The sequence below is a fragment of the Brienomyrus brachyistius genome, chromosome 6, assembly GCF_023856365.1.
Source record: "Brienomyrus brachyistius isolate T26 chromosome 6, BBRACH_0.4, whole genome shotgun sequence".
Classification (NCBI taxonomy): domain Eukaryota; kingdom Metazoa; phylum Chordata; class Actinopteri; order Osteoglossiformes; family Mormyridae; genus Brienomyrus; species Brienomyrus brachyistius.
The window spans coordinates 20908584-20928414 of NC_064538.1; the positions used below are offsets into that span (position 1 = coordinate 20908584).

General features: G+C 43.6%; 1 protein-coding gene and 1 long non-coding RNA gene across 3 annotated transcripts in view; one reads left to right on the top strand and one right to left on the bottom strand.

The window, feature by feature from the left end:
• Positions 1-1212: 1212 nt before the first annotated feature.
• Positions 1213-17983, bottom strand: LOC125745499 (uncharacterized). 2 transcript variants are annotated; one of them, XR_007398688.1, is made up of 3 exons: positions 17231-17983; positions 4095-5103; positions 1213-1881 (listed from the first exon to the last, which is right to left on the bottom strand). It is a non-coding gene; the product is annotated as an uncharacterized LOC125745499 (long non-coding RNA). The 2 variants fall into 2 exon arrangements; XR_007398687.1 differs by lacking the exon at positions 17231-17983 and adding an exon at positions 16151-16216 and having other exon boundaries at positions 1213-1833.
• Positions 16274-19831, top strand: part of LOC125745496 (teashirt homolog 2) — a 51633-nt gene continuing 48075 nt past the window's right edge. Inside the window, exon 1 of the mRNA XM_049018422.1 lies at positions 16274-16714. Within this exon, the coding sequence (XP_048874379.1) occupies positions 16675-16714 (40 nt within the window). The 5' untranslated portion in view covers positions 16274-16674. The remainder of the gene's footprint in view (positions 16715-19831) is intronic.

Sequence of the window (19831 nt, forward strand, 5' to 3'; positions counted from 1 at the left end):
TTTAATGGTGTAGGTCACCTTTCCCCAAATACAATGTCCTCCACAAGTCTGGAACAGCACTGAGTGGAACCAGTGCTGGTGCAGTCAAAATACTTATTAGTCAAACAATTCCCTCCGGAATAATGCATTTGTCAGCCACTATAGGGGGATAACCTGGTCTTGATGGTGCCGGAGGACGTCCCGGTGGAGCCAAAGATTGAGCCCTACAGACTACAAAAGCCTTACCCATCGACAGTGGTGGTAGGTAAGTCTTTTTTAGAGGGTGTGAAAAAGATCAACCCTCCATGCCTTGCGGCAGCCACCCTGAGAGAGCCATGGTATGACCCATGGCCCCTATAAAGTTGCGAGTGAATCAGTCCAGGGATAATAAACCTCTCCCAAAAAAAAAAACGAATTCTCAAAAAACAGGAAGAATACAGTCAGGCCACAGGGCAGGTAAAAAGCGCTTCATATTTACCTATAAAAAAAAAGAAATGAAAGATGCTGAGGCGCCCATTTTGCAGCTTTATTTAATTAATGTGTGAGGTAATCCTGAATCTTAACAATAAAATGCGTGTTATGTCCAATCAATACCTATTACCTATTGACATTGATTAGCAGAGTTGGAGTGTAATTATAATCAATTTAACAATTAAAAATAAATTAATAATAATAAAAAAAAACACATTGCTGTATTCAGTGGGAGAAAAGTGGCTGACTGGCAGAAACACGAACTGATAATGAAGTTTCCCTTCCCCCTGGATTACGTCTTTGTCTTTTAAACGCTTTTGAATTTGGAAAGCGAGGCGAGTGATCTTATGACGGCAGACACAGGGGTGAAAAAATGCTGTGCCTACCCAGCACAGCAAAGAAATATCGCAAGCACTAGCATGCACTGAGACATTACTGCTCAAATGTTATTTATGTTAAATAAGGTTTATATGCAAATAAACTAACTTAAATACTAGATAGATAGATAGATGATAGATAGATAGATAGATAGATAGATAGATAGATAGATAGATAGATAGATAGATAGATAGATAGATAGATAGATAGATAGATAGATAGATAGATAGATAGATAGCCCACAGAACTATTTAATTCGGGTGCAAATTACCAAATACGTTTTCAGTACATGCTGGATTTCATACATGGTAAACATAGTACAGCAGTGTAAATGTGGTAAAAACTGTATTTAAAGTAGCTTGTTCTTCTTCCATCTTCCCGCTCTGTCTCGTCTCAGGTTGCCTTACTCAGAATGTCACTTTGAAATGCATATTTTCATACTGCATCACATACCCAGCAAACGTATTTAAATCCACCCCGATGTGTTCGACGGGCTCTGATCCTCAATCCGACGGGCTACTTGATAAGACCTTGAGGGGTGCTAGTGCAGCACCCCTCACCTGAACTTCAAGCTCCTTCCACATGACCCCCCACAGCACCACCTGCCCCTCTGCGAGAATAACACTATGTTTCGCCCTTTCTGTCGGTTGGAAGAGAAATCCCAGTTACAGTCGAATAAAGACTCAGTGATTCATCAGATTTACGCGGTTTGGCCTCAGTTAGACCCCAAGATTCACACGGGATGAAGCGTGACACCTGCCTTTAATCAGGGGCCGTGACCCCGCCCCACCAAAATAGCTAAACTTCATAAAGAATTCATTGCTTTGTACAGTGTTGTACGGCCCTCGGTTCATCCCCTGCTAAATATATGCATACAATTTGTTAGGCATCGTGATAATATTTCCATAATCATCACCGAAAGAACTTTGTTAATTTCTGCATGTGGTTGAGAGTCAAGGGATTTAAACTTATTTACCTGTATTTGAGGGAGAAGAGCAGCTGTCGCTGTGGACAGAAACAGATGACCAGGCTGTTACACCCATCCGCGCTTCTCTAAAAGTCAAATGAAGCAGCACCTTTCATTTTATTTCATTGCCCAGAAACTGTGAGCCCCATAATGACACAACCCCCAGAATCCATCATTTCCATGCCTACTTTCACTCCCCCCGTTGTTTATTTGTCCTCCTTTTCATGGCTACGTTTGGGTGTTTTTGGCACCATCCGTATCAATTACAAGTTCTTTATTTAGCAAACACTTTTATCCGTGTTTTTGAGAAGGCGGGGTCAGGCGGTCCCTGGAGCACCTGGGGGTAAAGGGTTCTGCTCAGGGGCCTGACAGTGAAATCGTTCTGCCGACTCTGGGATCTGAACTTAGGACCTTCAGATCAAAGGCAGAGCAGCCAAATCCGGGCGGGCCGCGAACATCTCCCGTTGCGGAAAGGGAAAGCCCCCCCGCACGCTCCCAAGTCCTCCCAGTCACATGTTTCTGTTCTGCGCCCTAAGCTGAGCCCCCCCCCCCCCCCCCCCCCCCCCCGTGACGTCTCCATCCATTTAAATCAGTTCGCAATTTGCCCATTTGTATGGCTTAATATTTACCTAAACAATTCAGATTAATTCAGATTTCTCACCCCAGAGACCAACAGCGGCGCCATTTCACAGAGGAGTACAATTATGCGCGACAGCCGCGGATGGGGAAACAGAAAGAGAGGGTGCTGTGTGTGTTCTTCCTGTGAGCAAACGCAGTGAGCAGGCGAGCCAGCTAGCGACACCGCCAAGCACACCCATCCGCCCTTTTCCATTTTCACTACCCGCCTCTCCAATCAGCACCGCCATTATCACAGATACCAGCTCAGAAGATTCCAGGAGCAGAATGCCACACTTTGGTATCTTGCAATTTGGCCGTTAAAATAAATGCGGCGTCACATGATTTGTCTTATTTAATACAATAAAAATATATTTGTCTCGTTGACTTGCTGTAATTATTGGACAGTGTTTCTATTAAGTACTTACTTAAACGAGTGCCAGGCCATGTAAACCACGCATGCAATAACCTGCAGTTCTAGTCACCCATGTACTGATTTAGGTAGCAATGTTAATTATCTGGTAGCAGAATTTACTGCTTGGGGTAAATAAAGTTACCGCTAGTATCCGTGTAGTAATTTTGAAAGCTTAATGCCAAAAATGATACTGGTTTCCACAATTTTGGCCACTAATGAGTCTATCTATCTATCTATCTATCTATCTATCTATCTATCTATCTATCTATCTATCTATCTATCTATCTATCTATCTATCTATCTATCTATCTATCTATCTATCTATCTATCTATCTATCTATCTATCTATCTATCTATCTATCTATCTATCTATCTACTTCAGAGCAGAGTGGCTCTTCAGGTCATCTTAATGAATGCCATTCTCACAGTGCTCCAGCATCCATTGAGCTGAGGAGGCCTTTGGCTCGACGGTGCCAGCTGGATGTGAACACAGGTGAAATTGAACTCAGGTTCCATCCAAGGGGAGGAGGAGTGGGGGCCCGTCTCAGCCAATGGCGTATCCTCACAGGCCTTCCGCAGGTGCGGGACCACCTGTTTGGGCCGATCTCAGCATGCCGTTACCCTACTTTCACTAACCTCAAGTACAGTTACCATAGAAATTGTACAGTAAGCATGTCCGTTATTTTACGGACGGCCCTCCATTTTGATGGTGGCAAAAAAGGGTTCTTTGTGTCATTTATTTGTAAGAAGAACATGAGAGCCTTTATTTATGAAAGGAAGTATTTGTTCTCATTGTGTGGCGCCTTAGCAGACTGTGCCACGTACATTAACAAAACATCTGAGTAGTTCTAAAGAGTGGAGCTTGAATTTACAGTTCACTGTGGGACTGTGTCATGTACCATGTTATTACTTGCAGAGATACAAAGGACTTCAAATATTTACCGCAAGCCAATCTAACTTTGGCGATCCTAACTATCAAGGTGAAAACCAGTTTTTAAACAATTACACCATTTTGACAGACTGATCCTATTAGCAAAATCTGAATCACTCTTGAGGTTATTCCCCCCAAAAAAAGTTGCCTTTGTGTGACGTTCCAGCTATTTGAGCTAATAATTATTGATTTGCTTTTTTTTTTTTACAAGTTGGTCTGTTGCCCAATCAGGGGACCCTTTTCGTGACATTGTATAGATTTTGAAAATTTGTTTTGAAATTTCTGTGTGTTGAAAAGACGTGAGCAAATTCCTTTGAGAAAGGCAGGGAGCAGCTTACCGTTTCTGGGGTAACCGTCCACAGCGGACTGTCGACCTGTCACAATTCGATCAGGCGTTCGTCCGAACGTCAGTGGCAGAGAGAGACCACTAGACTGGCGTGCGGTTTCCTGGCATCAGCGTTTCCTTCCGCATTGCTCCTCCCTTGTCTCCGCCTGCGTTCTTGGTCGCGTGCAGCAGAATGCAGAACTCGCAAAGCTGCACGTGACGATCAGCTGAGCAGGGATGAGTTCGGCTCGGTCAGATCGGACGTGCGGATGACGTAATGGCTTCCACGGGTCTTCGAGGCCCAGGTGCCATGCCAGGCCTTGAGAAGTGTGACACGCTGGAGTGTATTACCTCAGTATTACAGGAGAGAAAAGGGTGAAAAACCCAGCTCTGGCGGAGCACAGAAAAAGGTCTGGATGTGACCATGTCTGTCCAGCTCCGACCTTAAGGTGCAGCTCCTGCTGTCCGCCTGGTTATGGTAAATTATGTAGCTTCTCTCTGCTGATTAGGTGAGAACCTGCATATCCTTGCAGGAATCTCTGTCAGAGCCTGCTAGCATCAAGACCTTAGGTTCATCTGAGTCTGTAAACCAGCCTCTGGGCAATATCTTCTGCACTCCAAACTAAAAAAAAAAGAAAAGTTTGGCTGCTTTGTTCATGGCAATAAATAGACAGACAGGTAAAACTTCTATTCTTGTATTCAGAAATACTGAAAATCCAAAAACTATTTTTTTTTCTAAATGTAACATAGCACCACCAGGGAAGTAGAGAGCTGTGATGCCTGGAGTTTTTAACTTCTTTCAGGTCCACCCATGGCTTAACAGAGGTGCCAGACAAAACCAGCCGCATACATCCGACAGCAGTGATATAGGACAATGTCCGCAGTGGATGATCACAGAGATGATAATGGCAAAAATCCCACTTTATTAAAGAAGGTATACCACTTCTGTCGCAGTTCGATCTTAAGCTTTAGAGATGTTCGGCCACGGATGCTGCCATCTGGGTTAGGGAAAACACACAAAGCTGCAAAGAAAGGATCATGATTTTATCATGAAAAATGCAGAACATTAATGGAGGAAGTGAACAAGGCTAGGGTATAATCTAGATGGGATACCAGGCCATCACAGGGCACATACATGCACACACTCACATACTATTGTATGCTATGCTATATTATACTATACTATACTACACCATACCATACCATACCATAGCACTATACTATACTATACTATACCTAGGTTAGTAGTATCTTGTGTTGGAACTGTGGGTGGAAAAGCACACAGCAAGGGCAGAACAAGTAAACTCCAATTACTGCTCTTGAAGGTGGGATTCAAAACCCAAACTCTAGATGTGTGAGGCACATTATGTTTACAGTGTATACTTCTGGTTAGCATTCTGGGTGTCTCTGAGCATTGTACTTGTTGAGTACTGAGGTTCAGAGGTCAATCTGGCAGTCCCCTGAATTACAAATGGCCTCTTCTGCCAGGACATGGGCCAGATGACAGGTTAGGCCTGTCATGTTTGGAGAAGCACTAAATGTGTTCTTCTCTTGGCCTCCTGGAGAAGTGGGTCTTCTCAGAAACCCAGCATGGTTCTTCAACCATTGGGAGCCACAAGTGCTGATGGATGAGGAGAAGCTTAAGTCCAAACTTATATTTTATCTATTCAGCAGACTGTTTTATACAAAGCAACATATGGGTCCAACAGTTAGCAACTGGCTAAGGGCCTTGCTCAAGGGCCCAATGGTGAAATCACTCTGCCGACCCAGGAATTTGAACCAGTCACCTTTTCATCACAGACACAGCTTCCTAACCCGCTGAGTGACGTCCCACCCCCAACAACACATTCATTACACACAAACAAAAATATACATACATAAATACACACTCTACACAGTTGTGCATTTATGATGGAAAAACACAGCATTATCAGGCGTCTTTAAGAATACACAGACGTGTAGACACACACATGTAAATGCAATCGGCGATAGATCATAAGAGATATGCTTGTCAAGGGAGATCCAGTGAAATCCCATAATATGTTATTCTTGCTCTCCCATCGACGTGGAGCATTTCTGCACTTGCAAGCAGCACCAAATGAGCTGTGACTCGAAAGCACAGCAATTAGAATAACAGTTGTGCTTTGGCTAAATTTGAACTGGATAGTGTGCAGCCAAAACAGTGACCTTGAGCGGCATCCTGTCACACCAAAAAGCCGACTCCTTCTGCCACGGGAAAGGCGTCCTTCCAGATGGCTTTGTGCACAATCCTCTCCCTAATTGTCAGTTTTGTTTTCCGAGGAACGTACAAAACATGACAAGCGAGCCGGCGAGGAATAAAGGGAGCATGAAAGCTAGAAATCGGAACTTTCCAACGACAAAGCAAATCGGATCTAGCGTTAAAACCTACACGCTCGTTCGACGAGTTCCTCTTTTACAAACATGAAAACGGATGTCGGTAGGGGGGGCTGGCTGTGCCATGATCTTACAAAGTCCAGAAACAGCTATTTACATTCAAGAACGTCACAATTTGGACACTGAACCCCTATTAAATCTTTAATTGCATCATCACAGGTGCAACACTCTCTGCTATATTACATGGTTCTTAATGTGGAACACATACAGTATATGTTTGTCAAATGTTGCCCTATTACACTTGGTCCAGACACTGCCCATTACAAAGCTTATTTGGATATTTGATGCCATTGTTTAAGCTGAATCATATCTGTTTGAATTTGATATGTGTCTCATTGCTCTTTCAGCCTGTTGCTAACCTTAAATAACAGCATTCCAACCCGAGGCGTGAATGAAAACATCAATTTCTGTGCTCTCAAGGTGTAAAAAAAATAGCTCATTGATTTAATAAAACCCTTTGCTAAATTGATTGGACAGAAAAGGACACACATTGACCTACATTTACCTTAGGACCCTGAGTTAATCTGTTTTCTTGTTGCGGTTTACAAATAATAGCCCTGTCATAATTACCGCACCTCAAATGTGTTTGTTTGTATTATTTTATTGCTTAGGCAACACTTTTGTCCAATGCAGTTTTTTTTCCCAGTTGCCAGGAATAATGTATGGGAGCAAACTGGGTTAAATGGCAAGTTCAAGGGTACAGTGAGGCCTGGTGTTCTGGTAACAGAGCCGGTAACATTGAGGTTATCAGCTGATAACTATGCTATGTGGACAGCTGTGAATGTGCCCATTCAGAAGTCGATTGGGTGCTTAGTCATGGCAAGCTAGAGATGGTGGTGGTGGTGACCCCCAACCTCTCTGTCCCGGCAAGCTTCTCTTTGTCTCGGAAGGTGCCCACCTTGGAGGGTGGGGAACCTGCCGTGAATTTTGCCTGTTAGGGTGGTTTGCTAAGTCAGTCCCCCTCAGAAGATGGCACCCTGTGGGCTACCTGTGTCACTCATAGGATTGACTGGCCGTCACTGTCAGTCATGCCAAGGACGTGCCTTTAGGGACTCTCTCTGCATGCCTGAGACTGACGTTCCCTAAAAGGCATGGCGGTCATTGTCTTAGATGAAGGTCACCCAGTGCATCCACACTGAAGTACAGACAAAGCATTCACAGCGTTCCTGGGGTCTTCTGGGATGCATGGACTCTCTCAGCTTCTGGTTCCCGATTAGCAACCGACCAAAAGAAAGGGGAAGTTTGGCGTTTGTGCGGCTTCTCGGGTGGTGTTGGTACCGTCTTGGCCGCTGTGCTGTCTTGTGGTTTCGGGGCTCTGCTTACTGCTGGGACACAGCAGCCCCGCTGTCCAGAGGATAAAACACCATCTCCTCTCGTTTCAGGATGCCTCTTTTTGCCACCTTTGTCAGTATCAACCTATCGCTCACCTGGGATACTCTCTTACCCTGGCCCTCCTCCTGTCCTGTGAATTTTTCAGACCCTACAGTCCCCCCTACTGCCGGGCCTCCGGTGGTCAGGATGTTGATTGACATTGAGAAATAAATTACCAGCGGAGCCTGCAGTTGGACAGATATTAGTGGGGGAAAAATTGTTTGCTCCTCCCCCCAGTTATTTTTGATTGACAGTTGAGAGAAGATTTCCCATCCTCTCTTTGCCTGTACTATAATTGGGGTCGATGTGCAGAAATCTATGGCCTTCACTAGCCACCACTGCATTAGATGATACTTATGCAGAGCTACGGTGAACGACTGGGAGGATTCTCTTAAGTTAGGCCAGAAAAGCATTGACTGGTCGCCCACATTAGTTCCCTCTACCGGATTACCACTCAAGCTTGCAATCCTGCAGTGCCAAGGACCTTAATGGAGACTTGAAAAGAATTTATGGTTTTATTTGCCATTCGTATAAATATGAATTGAGGTACATTGGAATGCATCTTTTCACATATCCCATCATGCTCTCCTTAGAGACACACACATTCACAAATATATATATATACAATTGAGTGTGAAGTTTGGGGTCTGAATGCAGGGCCAGCCATTTACCTGGTAGCCCTGGAGCATTTCTTAGGGGCACAAGGCCCTTGCTTGAGGGCCCAGTGGACATATGACAATCTACCAGGCCTAGGATTTAAACCTGCGATCTCTTGATCATGGGCATGAGTCCTGACCCAAAGAAGCGCAGAGCAGCGTGTTAGCAGTGTCGATAGTGTAATTTCATGTGCATTTACAGCACTCTCCTTTCCTCCAGTCTGCATTTAATCTACAGAGTGAGTGAATTTCTCTCATTTCGTCTTTTCTGCTTTTTTTAGTTTAGGGGCAGAGAGGTCAAGGTGTCTCCATCTTCTCTGTCACGGAAAAAAAAAAAGTACAACAGATATTGTCGACTAAACGCTACACAATGAGGTCTTTCATTCTGTAACAATGCTTCACCTTTGGATATAAACAGTTCCTTGGTGTGTAGTACTGTGTTGTGTGTGGAGGTGGGGTGCAAAGAACAAATATATTTTTCATTTGAGGCGCAGAAGGTGGGGGTGGGGGTAGCCATGATAATGTCGTAAATGAAAATGCTGTGCATTATTAAACGAGTCACTTACGCCTGGAGTCCCTGCCGCGTTTATCCGCACCTTTCTGGGTGCGTCGCCGTCACATCCGTCAATGCTAAAGGCGCATCAAAGGTGCAGTTCATTATTCATACGTGCCAGAGACCCGAAGACAGCAGATGCTAGACAGGTCTTTGCCCCCGTGGTTTTATGACGGTTAAAAGGTGAGCTGTGCTTTTAAGTTCGGGGGGAAGATCGTGGTTATGATGCCCAGCACCATCATCATCATCTTCATCGTTGTAATCATGCAGGGGAGATTCTACGAGTTGTTAAGGTCGGGGGGGGGGGGGGGGGGGGCATAAGAGGGAGCTGTAATTCACACGAAGGGGGAAACCTTGTCATTAACCAATGAATTGTTTTAAATCCATGAGTGACGGGGGAGGGGTCACTGCAGGGGCCAATCAACTTTCAGCTGGGGCCTGTCTCCCCGTGGCCCCGCCCATGTAATCGTGGCGTATGTTCATTTGGTTTCTGCTACCTTCATAAGCAACATTGTTTCCCTCTACAGCATCCACTCGAAGCGGAGCGTCACGAAGTACGTGCTTTTATAAAACTTGATGAATTCATTCAAATTAAAAATGTAATTCTAATTGCCTGCTTAAAGGATGAGCATCCAGTTGCTGCTCTAAATTTGCATCTTCAAGGAAAAATAATCAGCCGATTCCACATTTCTGTGATCATACTTGTACGTATCGTCTTTCTTTCCCCACCGACATTTATGAACTGGCCCCCTACCCGAGCAAATGGGAAATATAAGAAACACTACATTTAAGTAACTTTTTATTTGACAATTCATACGTGCCCATGGCGTATTTCACAGTCCGACAAACAAACGAATGAGCATGATATTTTTTGAAACCTGATATCACTCACAGGACTTTGCTTTCCCTTTCTGTTGTGGCAAATTCCCTTTCGGCTCAACATTCCAGGTGAAAAGTCCTCCCAAATAATGAATTTAGGGAGGTGCTGGTGGAGGGTAATGGTGTGTACCTGTTATTGCAGAACATACTGAGTGTTACTCCAAGGCAAATTGATTAAAGGTCATAAGTAGAGTCAAGGGCCACCTCCCCTCCCTAAAAATGGCCGACCTGTGGCTCCTGCCATTCAGGATGTTACGTGTTTATTTTTCAAAGTTGCCACCAGAGTACTGGATTTAATCTATCTGCGCGGCTTAAATAAGCCGATCTAGCCGTTGACTCGCGAACAGATTAGCAGTCGGAGATGCGGCCCGCGCTGAGATTTATCGTGTAGGATAATTGACACACGACGCACGTGAACACGGAACTGGGCAGGCGAAGATGCGTTTGCGCTCGTGGAAACGCCCAAGACGTGGCTGCGCAAGCAAAGGGCCGTGAAAGATAGTAACACCTGTATTCCTTTTACTGGTTGTTAAGCACTGGAAGAAAATTCTGTGCAATATGCATAACCAAATGCTGGAATAATGAGCCATCTGTATGTGTGGTCTCCTCCTTGGAGATGCCAGCTACGGCACCATCTGCGACTCAGTCACCAGCTGTTTTCTTTCTTATTACATGCTTATTAAAAGCTGGAGTTGCTCTCCTCTTCAGAAAACGGGAACATGGGTGGCACTCTTTGTAATCCGATTGCCTCGATCTCAATTAAAAAAAAAAAAAAAACGGGGAGTTTGAATTAATTTCTGACTCCTGTTAGAGTGAAGTCACCATTCTTTTTTTTTTAAGGGAACAAGGCATTTTTCTTTTCATGAGGACTGATGTTTCGCTAAACGGTATATTAAATTGAAAGGAAAAGAAAAAAAAACAATACACGACATGCGAGTCAGAATACAGGCATGCAAAAGGTCGCCGCAGTCCCTCGGAAGAGAGTTTAGTGTACCGTGAAGGGGGGGGGGGGGGGGGGGGGTCCCCTGTAAATGTTAGTGCATTGTGGGCTGTTCCCATTACTGAAAATTATGGAGTGGGGTGGGTGTTTCAAACATTCACAAAGGATTATCCAGACACTAAAAATTGCCTTTAGATTTATAATTTTGCTTTGGAAAGGTGGGGGGGGGGGGGGGGGGGGGGTTCACATTACAAAAATGAGCATCCTGAAAAAAAATAAGTAGTAAAAGGAAGTCTATTTTTTTTTTTGCAGATGGTACCTTGTACATCAGTCACAGGATAAAGTGACCATTTTAAGGGAGCAGACAATGGAGAGTGAGGGCCTTGGGTGGGGGGGGGGGTAACATCTGATGGTGGGTGGCACAAACATGGACCGACATTTGCCTCCGTCAGCTGATCTCAAGACATCAATCCCCCGGTGACTTGGACATGAGCTGCATGTTGCGACAGAAATGTCTGACGGCATTGGCAAGCCCAAGCCGGGCCGAGTGGATCAGGCTCGATTGGAACCCGAGAAAGTTGGGTTCAGTATGGCTAAAGGAGGCGCAGCAACAGAGGGCGAGTGAGAGGCAAACCAGAGCACAGGCATGGAAGAGATGGCCGCGCACGTGGATCATGGCATACGCTGCTACTCATCATAGAGCACGCTAGCATGTTCTCTCAGTACCACGCCTTGTTTCGATATCTCCTGACCACACGTCAACCAGAAGCAAAAACACACATTCGGGAGGCATTGAAGATGAAATTTTCATTACCCATCCTTGCTTCTGATGGGTGGCGGAGAGAATTATGGGTACTCTCGTTAACTGTAAACAAATTAGACCCCTTTTATGAGCGTTTCTTCCTGCGTGCATGCAAATACGCAAGCGTGCAGGCTGCATATGTGCAGGCAATGCATCCCCGTGCACATTGAACCACACATGGAAAACACCGGACCACACAGAAGTTCAGAAAGAGCACGGACACAAACAAAGCCCCCAGCCCAACATCCACCCTCCATTGGAAATTATCTGACAAACCCTCGTACGATCAGGAACGAGCTTCATTAAAATAAATGGCAGGACATTAATCTCTGCTCACGTGCTGACGTCTGGTGCAGAATTAAGTCAAAGTGGGCTCACCAGGCCCGTATGGGGCCCCGTATGGGGCCCAGTGTGCGGACGTGTCGAACACGTGTGTGTGTGCCCGAGGGCAGCTAGGGTCCGCGCTCCGTGGATCCGCTATGGGAACTTCTCACTTCGACACCGGCATAAAAGCTCACCTTCTAAATTTCTTTAGGTTCTGTATGACCAGGCTGTTAATTAGCTCTCTCACCTTGTATTGCTTTTATTTTGCTGCTTTGCACAATTCCAACCTGTCGTACGGGGGTATAGCTAGGAAGCCCCCCGCCCCACTTGTAATTTACTTGTAATTTCATTTATCTGAAGCGCTGGGCCCCTGAATTTGCCAGGTTATGGACACCCCCACGGCACCCCTCCTGTTATGCTTTGGGCCATTACATCTAGTTGTCCTATACTTGATTAGTGTTTTATTTTCATTTGTTTATTTTATTTGTTTATTATATTTTATTAATTCTTGTGACTGCATTGGCATACCACTCCAAATTCCTCGTACGCGCAAATGTACTAGCTGGTAATATAACTGATCCTGATTACATATCACATGTCCTGAGCCGGCGCATGTGACTGACATCAGAAGCACAGGGGCCACGGGCTTTAAAAGCACTTTCTAGGAGGGATAAAAGACATACAAATGGAGTCATACCCAAGCGTAACCCCACACCAGCACCGCACCCTCATGATAGCCTAGCTTGGGGCTAAATCTCAATAGCGTTCGGAAAAGTGGGCCCTCTGGCACTCCGCTCAAATTGTTATGGTTATTTTTATTACAGAAAAGATATCAAGGATGTTGTATAATTGGACATTTAGGCAAAAAGTTGAATGGCTGCACCACTGTGCCTACAGAAATAATTAACCTCCCATTGTTCAGTGTTTAAAAAAAAAAAGGCAATGAATTGACCAGCTAGGACTGAGGATTCTGGGAAGGCGTTATACGTTTGTCAAAGTGACCTGGCTTGGGGGGGGGGGGGGGGGATGGGAGAGGTTAAGACAAGAATTTTTCAGAACAGGAAGGCAAGGATGCAGCACAGGCCTCTACAAAAGAAAATGTGAAGCCAACAGCAAATGAGTAAGAGGGCTAATAAAAAAACCCGAAAGCTAAATCACATTCCCCATGTACAAGACGGCTCAGGATGAATCCAGGAAAGACCGTCGACTGCTGAATCTGACCTTTATTTTCTGGCCTTCTCCCTCAAACTGGGGGACCGGGGCTCTGCAATCTGCAAGCATATGCTGCGGACAGGACGTCAATGTTATCACTTCTGGTTTGCGCGTTACAGCGCGGAGCCCAGGCCCCTAACTTCTCTCCGTCACCAGCTGTCTGTCTCGCATGTAATTTCAGTTTTGGATCAAGAACAGATTTTCATTCCCCAGGTGCCCCACTGTTTGAGAGGGATAGAGCATTTTAATTAGGCTGCCTAACTTTGGGATTTTTTAGCAAGTCTGTGTAACTAAATAGTTGATCCTCCAGGATACGAAAAAGGACACAATGTCAAAGAATAACATTGCTGGAGGCTTCTTTCTCTTTTTTTATTTTTTGTAAAACTAAATTTGGCAGGCTTCGTTCAGGCTGCGCGCATCTAATGTAAGTCTGAAATATACGCACATCAGTCTTCCCAGGAAAAGACATCCGATGAAATTATACCTCAAGTCCAATAACAAGAATAGTGTATAAAGTACTCCTGAAAGCTGATTTTTTTCTGGATATCACAGCATTTAAATCCAGATCGAGGTTTACAACCACTGCCATGTTAGACAACTATGACATCCTCTGAATTAGAATTTACTTTATTGGCCAGGTACACCAAAGTATACTAGGGAGCTGTCTTGGCATTATTGGTGAGTATATTCACAGATAAGGTAGAATATTAATTTAAAAATAAATAAATAGATTCATTCACTCATTCATTCTCTGTGTAGCATTCTCCAGTGCATGGTTGCAGGGCTCCGAAGCATATTCCGGAAGTAAACAGAATACTATAAAATGTATTTTATAGTATGGACAATAGTGCAAATCAATACCGATTACAGTCATCCTTGCATTACACTGTAAAAATCACTGGTGGGGAGAGATTTCCAGACCATTTTCCCAGAATATTTTCATCTATATCAAGAAAAAATATCAGTAAACGTGATCTTCCGGGGATTCTGGGAAGTCAGAGACTGGACGTCACATTTGTGCTTACAGGAAATAATAAGAGGGGTCTCTCGTACGGCATATGGGGCGTGTAAAAGGCGTTAATCGGCGTTGCTGGCAGATTGAGAGCAGGCCCTGTACGTGACCAGGTGAGCGGTCGGCACGCTCATGCAAAGCAGCCACGTTAATGAAAGCCGACATGTAAGATGAAGCACTCTGAGAACGTAAACAGAAAGATCAATTTTACTGAACCGCGGCGAGCGAGCTTGTCAAACAGCAGAATTCACCAGCATTTCATCCAATATTTAAACATTACATGACCACTGGAATTTGGGACTTATACAATAACCATATCTCAGTCTCCTCTTGCCCTGGCTCGCCCATATTTATTCGTTTAAAATCTAAATATGTATCTTGTCACATATTTATGGCGTAGCCAGAATGCATGTGTTATTTCAACAAAGTGGTGCTGCGATCTGCCCATCATCGGACGTTGCCGTGAGCCTATCAGGTCTGTCTTACGAAAGGCCCGATGTTCCAGCACGTTCTCGTCATGGAGATGGAAGCCCGGGCACTGGTCTAATCAGAAGGGCTGTTTGGTGGTGGTGAGGGGGGGGGGACGGGCGGGCACATGCGGCAAACCTGCCGGCCAGAGGAAATGGCATGGATGGTAAACACCAGGTGCGCGACTACGGAGAGGGGCTCGCCGGCAGGGGAGACAGTGCCTGGGTAGCGGGGGGTGGGGGGGGGGGTGCAGTTTGCATGGGGCCTGTCAGTGTGCACACAGGGTGTTAAAAGCTGTCAGCCTGTTATGCCCTGTGCAGGTTGCGAGCCATGATTGATCACAGAAAGGGTCAGAGGGAGTTCAGGGGAGGCTTAGGCATGCTGAGTGACAGACACCCTTACGTCTGCAGCAAAGAGAAAAAAATGAATGATGGATGAATGAAAAAATATAATGAACATTACAGTAGATCAATGCTGCTCCCTTTATCCGTGACACACTATTGTCCCATTCCCCCCCCCCCCCCCCCCCCAACAAAGATTAAACCCATCTTCAGCATTCTGATACTGTAAGCTGTTTACCTGGTCTGTAGTTACCTTCGCTTCATTTTCTCATATGTGAGAAAGGCACATTCAAAATAATAATATTAATAATAATAAAATAACGATAATAATAATAAGAGTAAAGTTTTGGCAGCCTCGAGTTAAAGAGTGAGTTTAACATTAGTCCTGACTTCCTATTTGACACACGCCTATTTGACGGAGTGCTTCTTTTTCTAACCCTGACTTCTGGAGCAGGTGGAGAGCTCAAGATGACAGACATTACAACCTGATCTCCTGCTCTGAAAAAGGGCCCAACATAACTATAATAACAGTCTGCACACGTATACTTCTCTTCCAGTAATAACAGTGAGAGCGGTAATTTTGCACTATATTTAACTTATAAAGTGACGTCTTCTTATAGTGGGTTTCATCTCCGAGGCACTTCCCAACATACTGCTGGCCGGTTACCTTAGGATTGCGTTCAAACGTCTTAAAAAATAAACTACAGCTTTTCCAAAAGCATAACATCTTCAGAAGTAAATCGACTAAATATTTACCATGCTGCCCGGTAAATGTAGGCGTTCTCCGACAAATTTGAGACCATCACAAAATGAAACTACAACATCGAACCGTGGTATTATTATTATTATTATATTTGTCGCAATATGATGTACATGCAATTGTAAAGTCTTCATGCTTTCTTACCGCAAAAAGACGTGTTTGGAGGGCAAATAAATGATACGACTGTAAAAATGTAAAAAAAGTAAAGGCACAGTCTAAAGCATTGAAACTAAAAAATAATAATAAAGCTTGGCAAAAGAAACAACATTCACAAACTGAATGCACCGGCAAGGACAAAAGCAAGAAGAAACGCGTGTTTTTTCCATTGATACAGACCAGCCCGTATCCGCACGTCCTGTCCAGCCTCTGTCTCTTTAATAAACTCGTGGTTATCTAGTGTAACAAATGTCTCGCTGCCATCATCAAGTCCAGGCGTGGAGGGAGGAGTTTTTAATGTTCAGTTTGTTCGGCGGATCGATGTTTGCTGGCATCGCCTCGCCCTGCCTGTGCCGTGTGTGATATAGTGTTACAGTGAAGCGCTGCGCTGCGTCCTTTACACAGCTCACACATCACACACGCATACTGGGGAGACTGGCATCTGACAGCGATCGCTCCTTGGCTTTGGAAACGAAACGGAGAAAAACGGAAAGGAAAGAAAACAATCCGCCATAGATCTGGGACATAAGAAGTGAAAGTGCGCACCGATTATTTCCCCCCATAATCCGCTGATATTGGATTTTTAAAGAAGAGGTCAGAAGTACTGAGATCAGAGAAGAAAGACTCGCTCTTTCTTTATGGACTATCTCAGATCGCATAGCAATTTTACCTGGGCAGAGTCACCGTGAACTGCGAGTTCAAAGATGCCAAGAAGAAAACAGCAGGCACCCAGACGGGCTGCGGGTAAGGGGGAACGGATCGGACTGGGCTATCATTACCAGTCTCTGTCACTTTTATTATAGACGGTTAAATCATCTGTGCTCAGAATCGGATATTAAAATGCAATGCTTAGTTCTGTACTTCTGGGGCTAAGAAATTGACAGTGTGATTTTGTAAAATATAGAATAAGCTCCAGCTCTCATAAACGCCAAATAGGACTAAAACAGTTTCGTCGAGGATTAAGTCTTGCGTATACCCGATAATGCCATGATAAAGTCAGTTTCGCTTATTGTAGATACGTGAGTGTTTTTTTTTACTCGCTCATTCATAGTTTTTGTTCCGTATTATAATAGCGAGTATATTCTCGTGTACCATTCCCATTGATTTGAGAATCGGTACCGTTTTGTGTACAAACCTTTTGTAAAAAAGTTTCTTTTAAACTCAGTGCTTGCCCTGTGCTTTAGGTGGGAACTAAGCGAGGAGGCAGCCTGCATGCAGTATTAAGATGCGCATGTTTTTATATTGATCAAAATATCATACCTGAACTTCATATGAACTCTCAACCATCGATGTCTTATGGCCAGACCATGTCTTGTATTCTTCATGCTCAGTCTCATCTTTCTTCCATCTGTCTCGCACGAGGTTGAAAAAGTTATACAAATTCATGCAATTATTAGCTATAACATCACACGAAGTGCATGATGTAATATTTTGTGGTATTTCAGTGGAACCTTGTGCATCTAAACTGGAAGGAGTGAGCTGTTCGCTATAAAACGATAAACTTCTAATTTTAACGGTGATTCAAGCTAGTGTTAGTAATATCTTTGGGTTCAATTCGGTAATAATCGAAAGCGTTAGCAACAGCGATTTATCTGTTTTCTGTTTTCAAAATCACGCCGTGGCATTTATATTTAACAGGTACTGTATTACTTTATTTGTTTTGTTATAAGAAAAAAAACTAGCTAACCTGTGTATGATATATTCCTAGCTTTTGGTTTGATATTTGATCATCTGTCACCTTGCGGTCATTGACATCAGATTTTGAAAAGTATTTATAAATTACACATAAAATAACTAGCTTAATTGTACTCCTAGCGTATACGCTGCCCGGTTTCCCCAGCCCAGACACGTACAATTAGTCATATCTTAGGTTAAATGTGGATGTTTTCTATACACTTCTTTCTCTCTCAACATGAAGAAAGTAGGATTAATGCTTAAGGACAAAAAGGGATTCCGATCCCTGCAGTAAGGGATTGTCTGGAAAGTTTTTTTATTTTTTTAATTGCGGTGAAAACAATAGCACGTAGAGGCAGAAAACAATGAGACGCAGAAACAACATTTCTTTACAAATATTCCGTTTGGCAACCTATATCTATAATCTAGGTCTAAAAATATGGTAAATTGTTTAGTAACATTAGTGAATTATTCCGCACAAAGGTTAGTTTAAATGTGTGTGATGCTTAGCGGCATAATCATGACCAAAATAACAGAAATACTAAAATTAAAAATTCTAAGCCATGTCCTAAACGTAGTAAACATTTTAACCACGGCATTTGGAGAGGTGCTTTCCGTCTCAGGGCAAGTGAAAGTTAAAGGTATAGAGCAGTGGACAGGGCCGGCCTCTTCATTGTTATCCGGCTAATACGATATATCATAGTAATAGTGATTATAATATCGTGAGCCAGTCTTGCGTAAGCTATTTTGAGGATGGATGGATTGATGGATGGATGGGTGGGTGAATGGATGGATTGATGAATGGATGGATGGAGGGATGGATGGATGGATGGAAAGATGGTTGGACAGACAGCAATAAAAATACTTGCCTTACTGCTACATAAACTGTTTTTGCCAAAGATGGCTAAAATAAAATCAAGTAAATAACATCACACTTATTATATGAAAAATCCATTGTTATAATTATTATTGTTGTTAGCATGACATGTGCAAATATTGCTAGCGGTCCTTTATTAAACTTGTCTGATGGAAAGAGGTTATTTAAGACCTTTTACCAATTTTTACTCACAAAATAATACTTCGGACACGTGGGCATTACCGACAGATGACTGGTGATTTTACAGTATATGTATAATTTTAAAAAGGAAAACAGTAATAATTGGAAGTCCCAAGATGGAAGGATAGGAGAGTGATCTTTAGCCATAGTGACCGAGAAACAGCAGTTTTACTTCTGAGGTTGTATATGTTTTTGGGATTAAAAAAAATAAGTGTTTTGTTTTGAATGAACCTGACTAGCACTGTATTCATACTTCAGACAAAAAAATAGTGGCGTAAGAATAGAAATCGTATGTTATGCAGATGGAATGTAGTACCACAAAGGTGAAATTTTGAGAATATGAATACATTTATGTATGCAGAAATCCTATATACCTGCCGATTCTGGCTGTAGTTTGCTCGTTTTATGGCTGTGAATGGAGCGGGTTTTTTGTGTCTTCGTGGTGGTTTAGAATTTACTTTCCAGATGGTAAGTATTGTTTGCCAACGATACCACATCCTTTACCCCCATTAAGAGTCAGGAGAGCTTTAGCTAACAATCCCTGCCCCCACTGTAGCTCCCCCCACCCCACCCTGCCCCACAACACATACACATAAAACATACACACGACACCGTACCGTGTACAATTCTTTCCACGTGTCACTCAGTGGAAGGCCCTCTCTGCACACACATCATGATTATCCTGCAGAACTTTTGAGAAGATTCCTTAGCGATCCGTTTACATGCTTTCAACTGCCTCGCCTGTAATCTGGTAAATGTGTCAGCCCTATAGAGAAATAAGCCTTCCAGAAGAGTTTCTTCATTGTTGAGGTAATTGTCTCCTCTTTGACAGGCACATTCATCAGTGGCTTAATGGTCAATCAAAAGTTGGCAGGCAGAGTGTTTTCATTCTTTCCTATCCACTACATTAGGAATACTTAATCAAAATGTCTCCGGGTAATGGCTGTGAAGAGTTCATGACTGACTGATCCGTTGTCTGCGCCGATAGAAAATTAACAGCTCGGTGCTGGGGAGATGTGAGCTCACAGATAAACAAATTGTGCATTAATATTTCATCTTCAAGACCCAGGATGTGCTATCAGCGGCGGAATATTCCTAGCTGCCCTGTCATCTCTCTTTCTTTATATTCT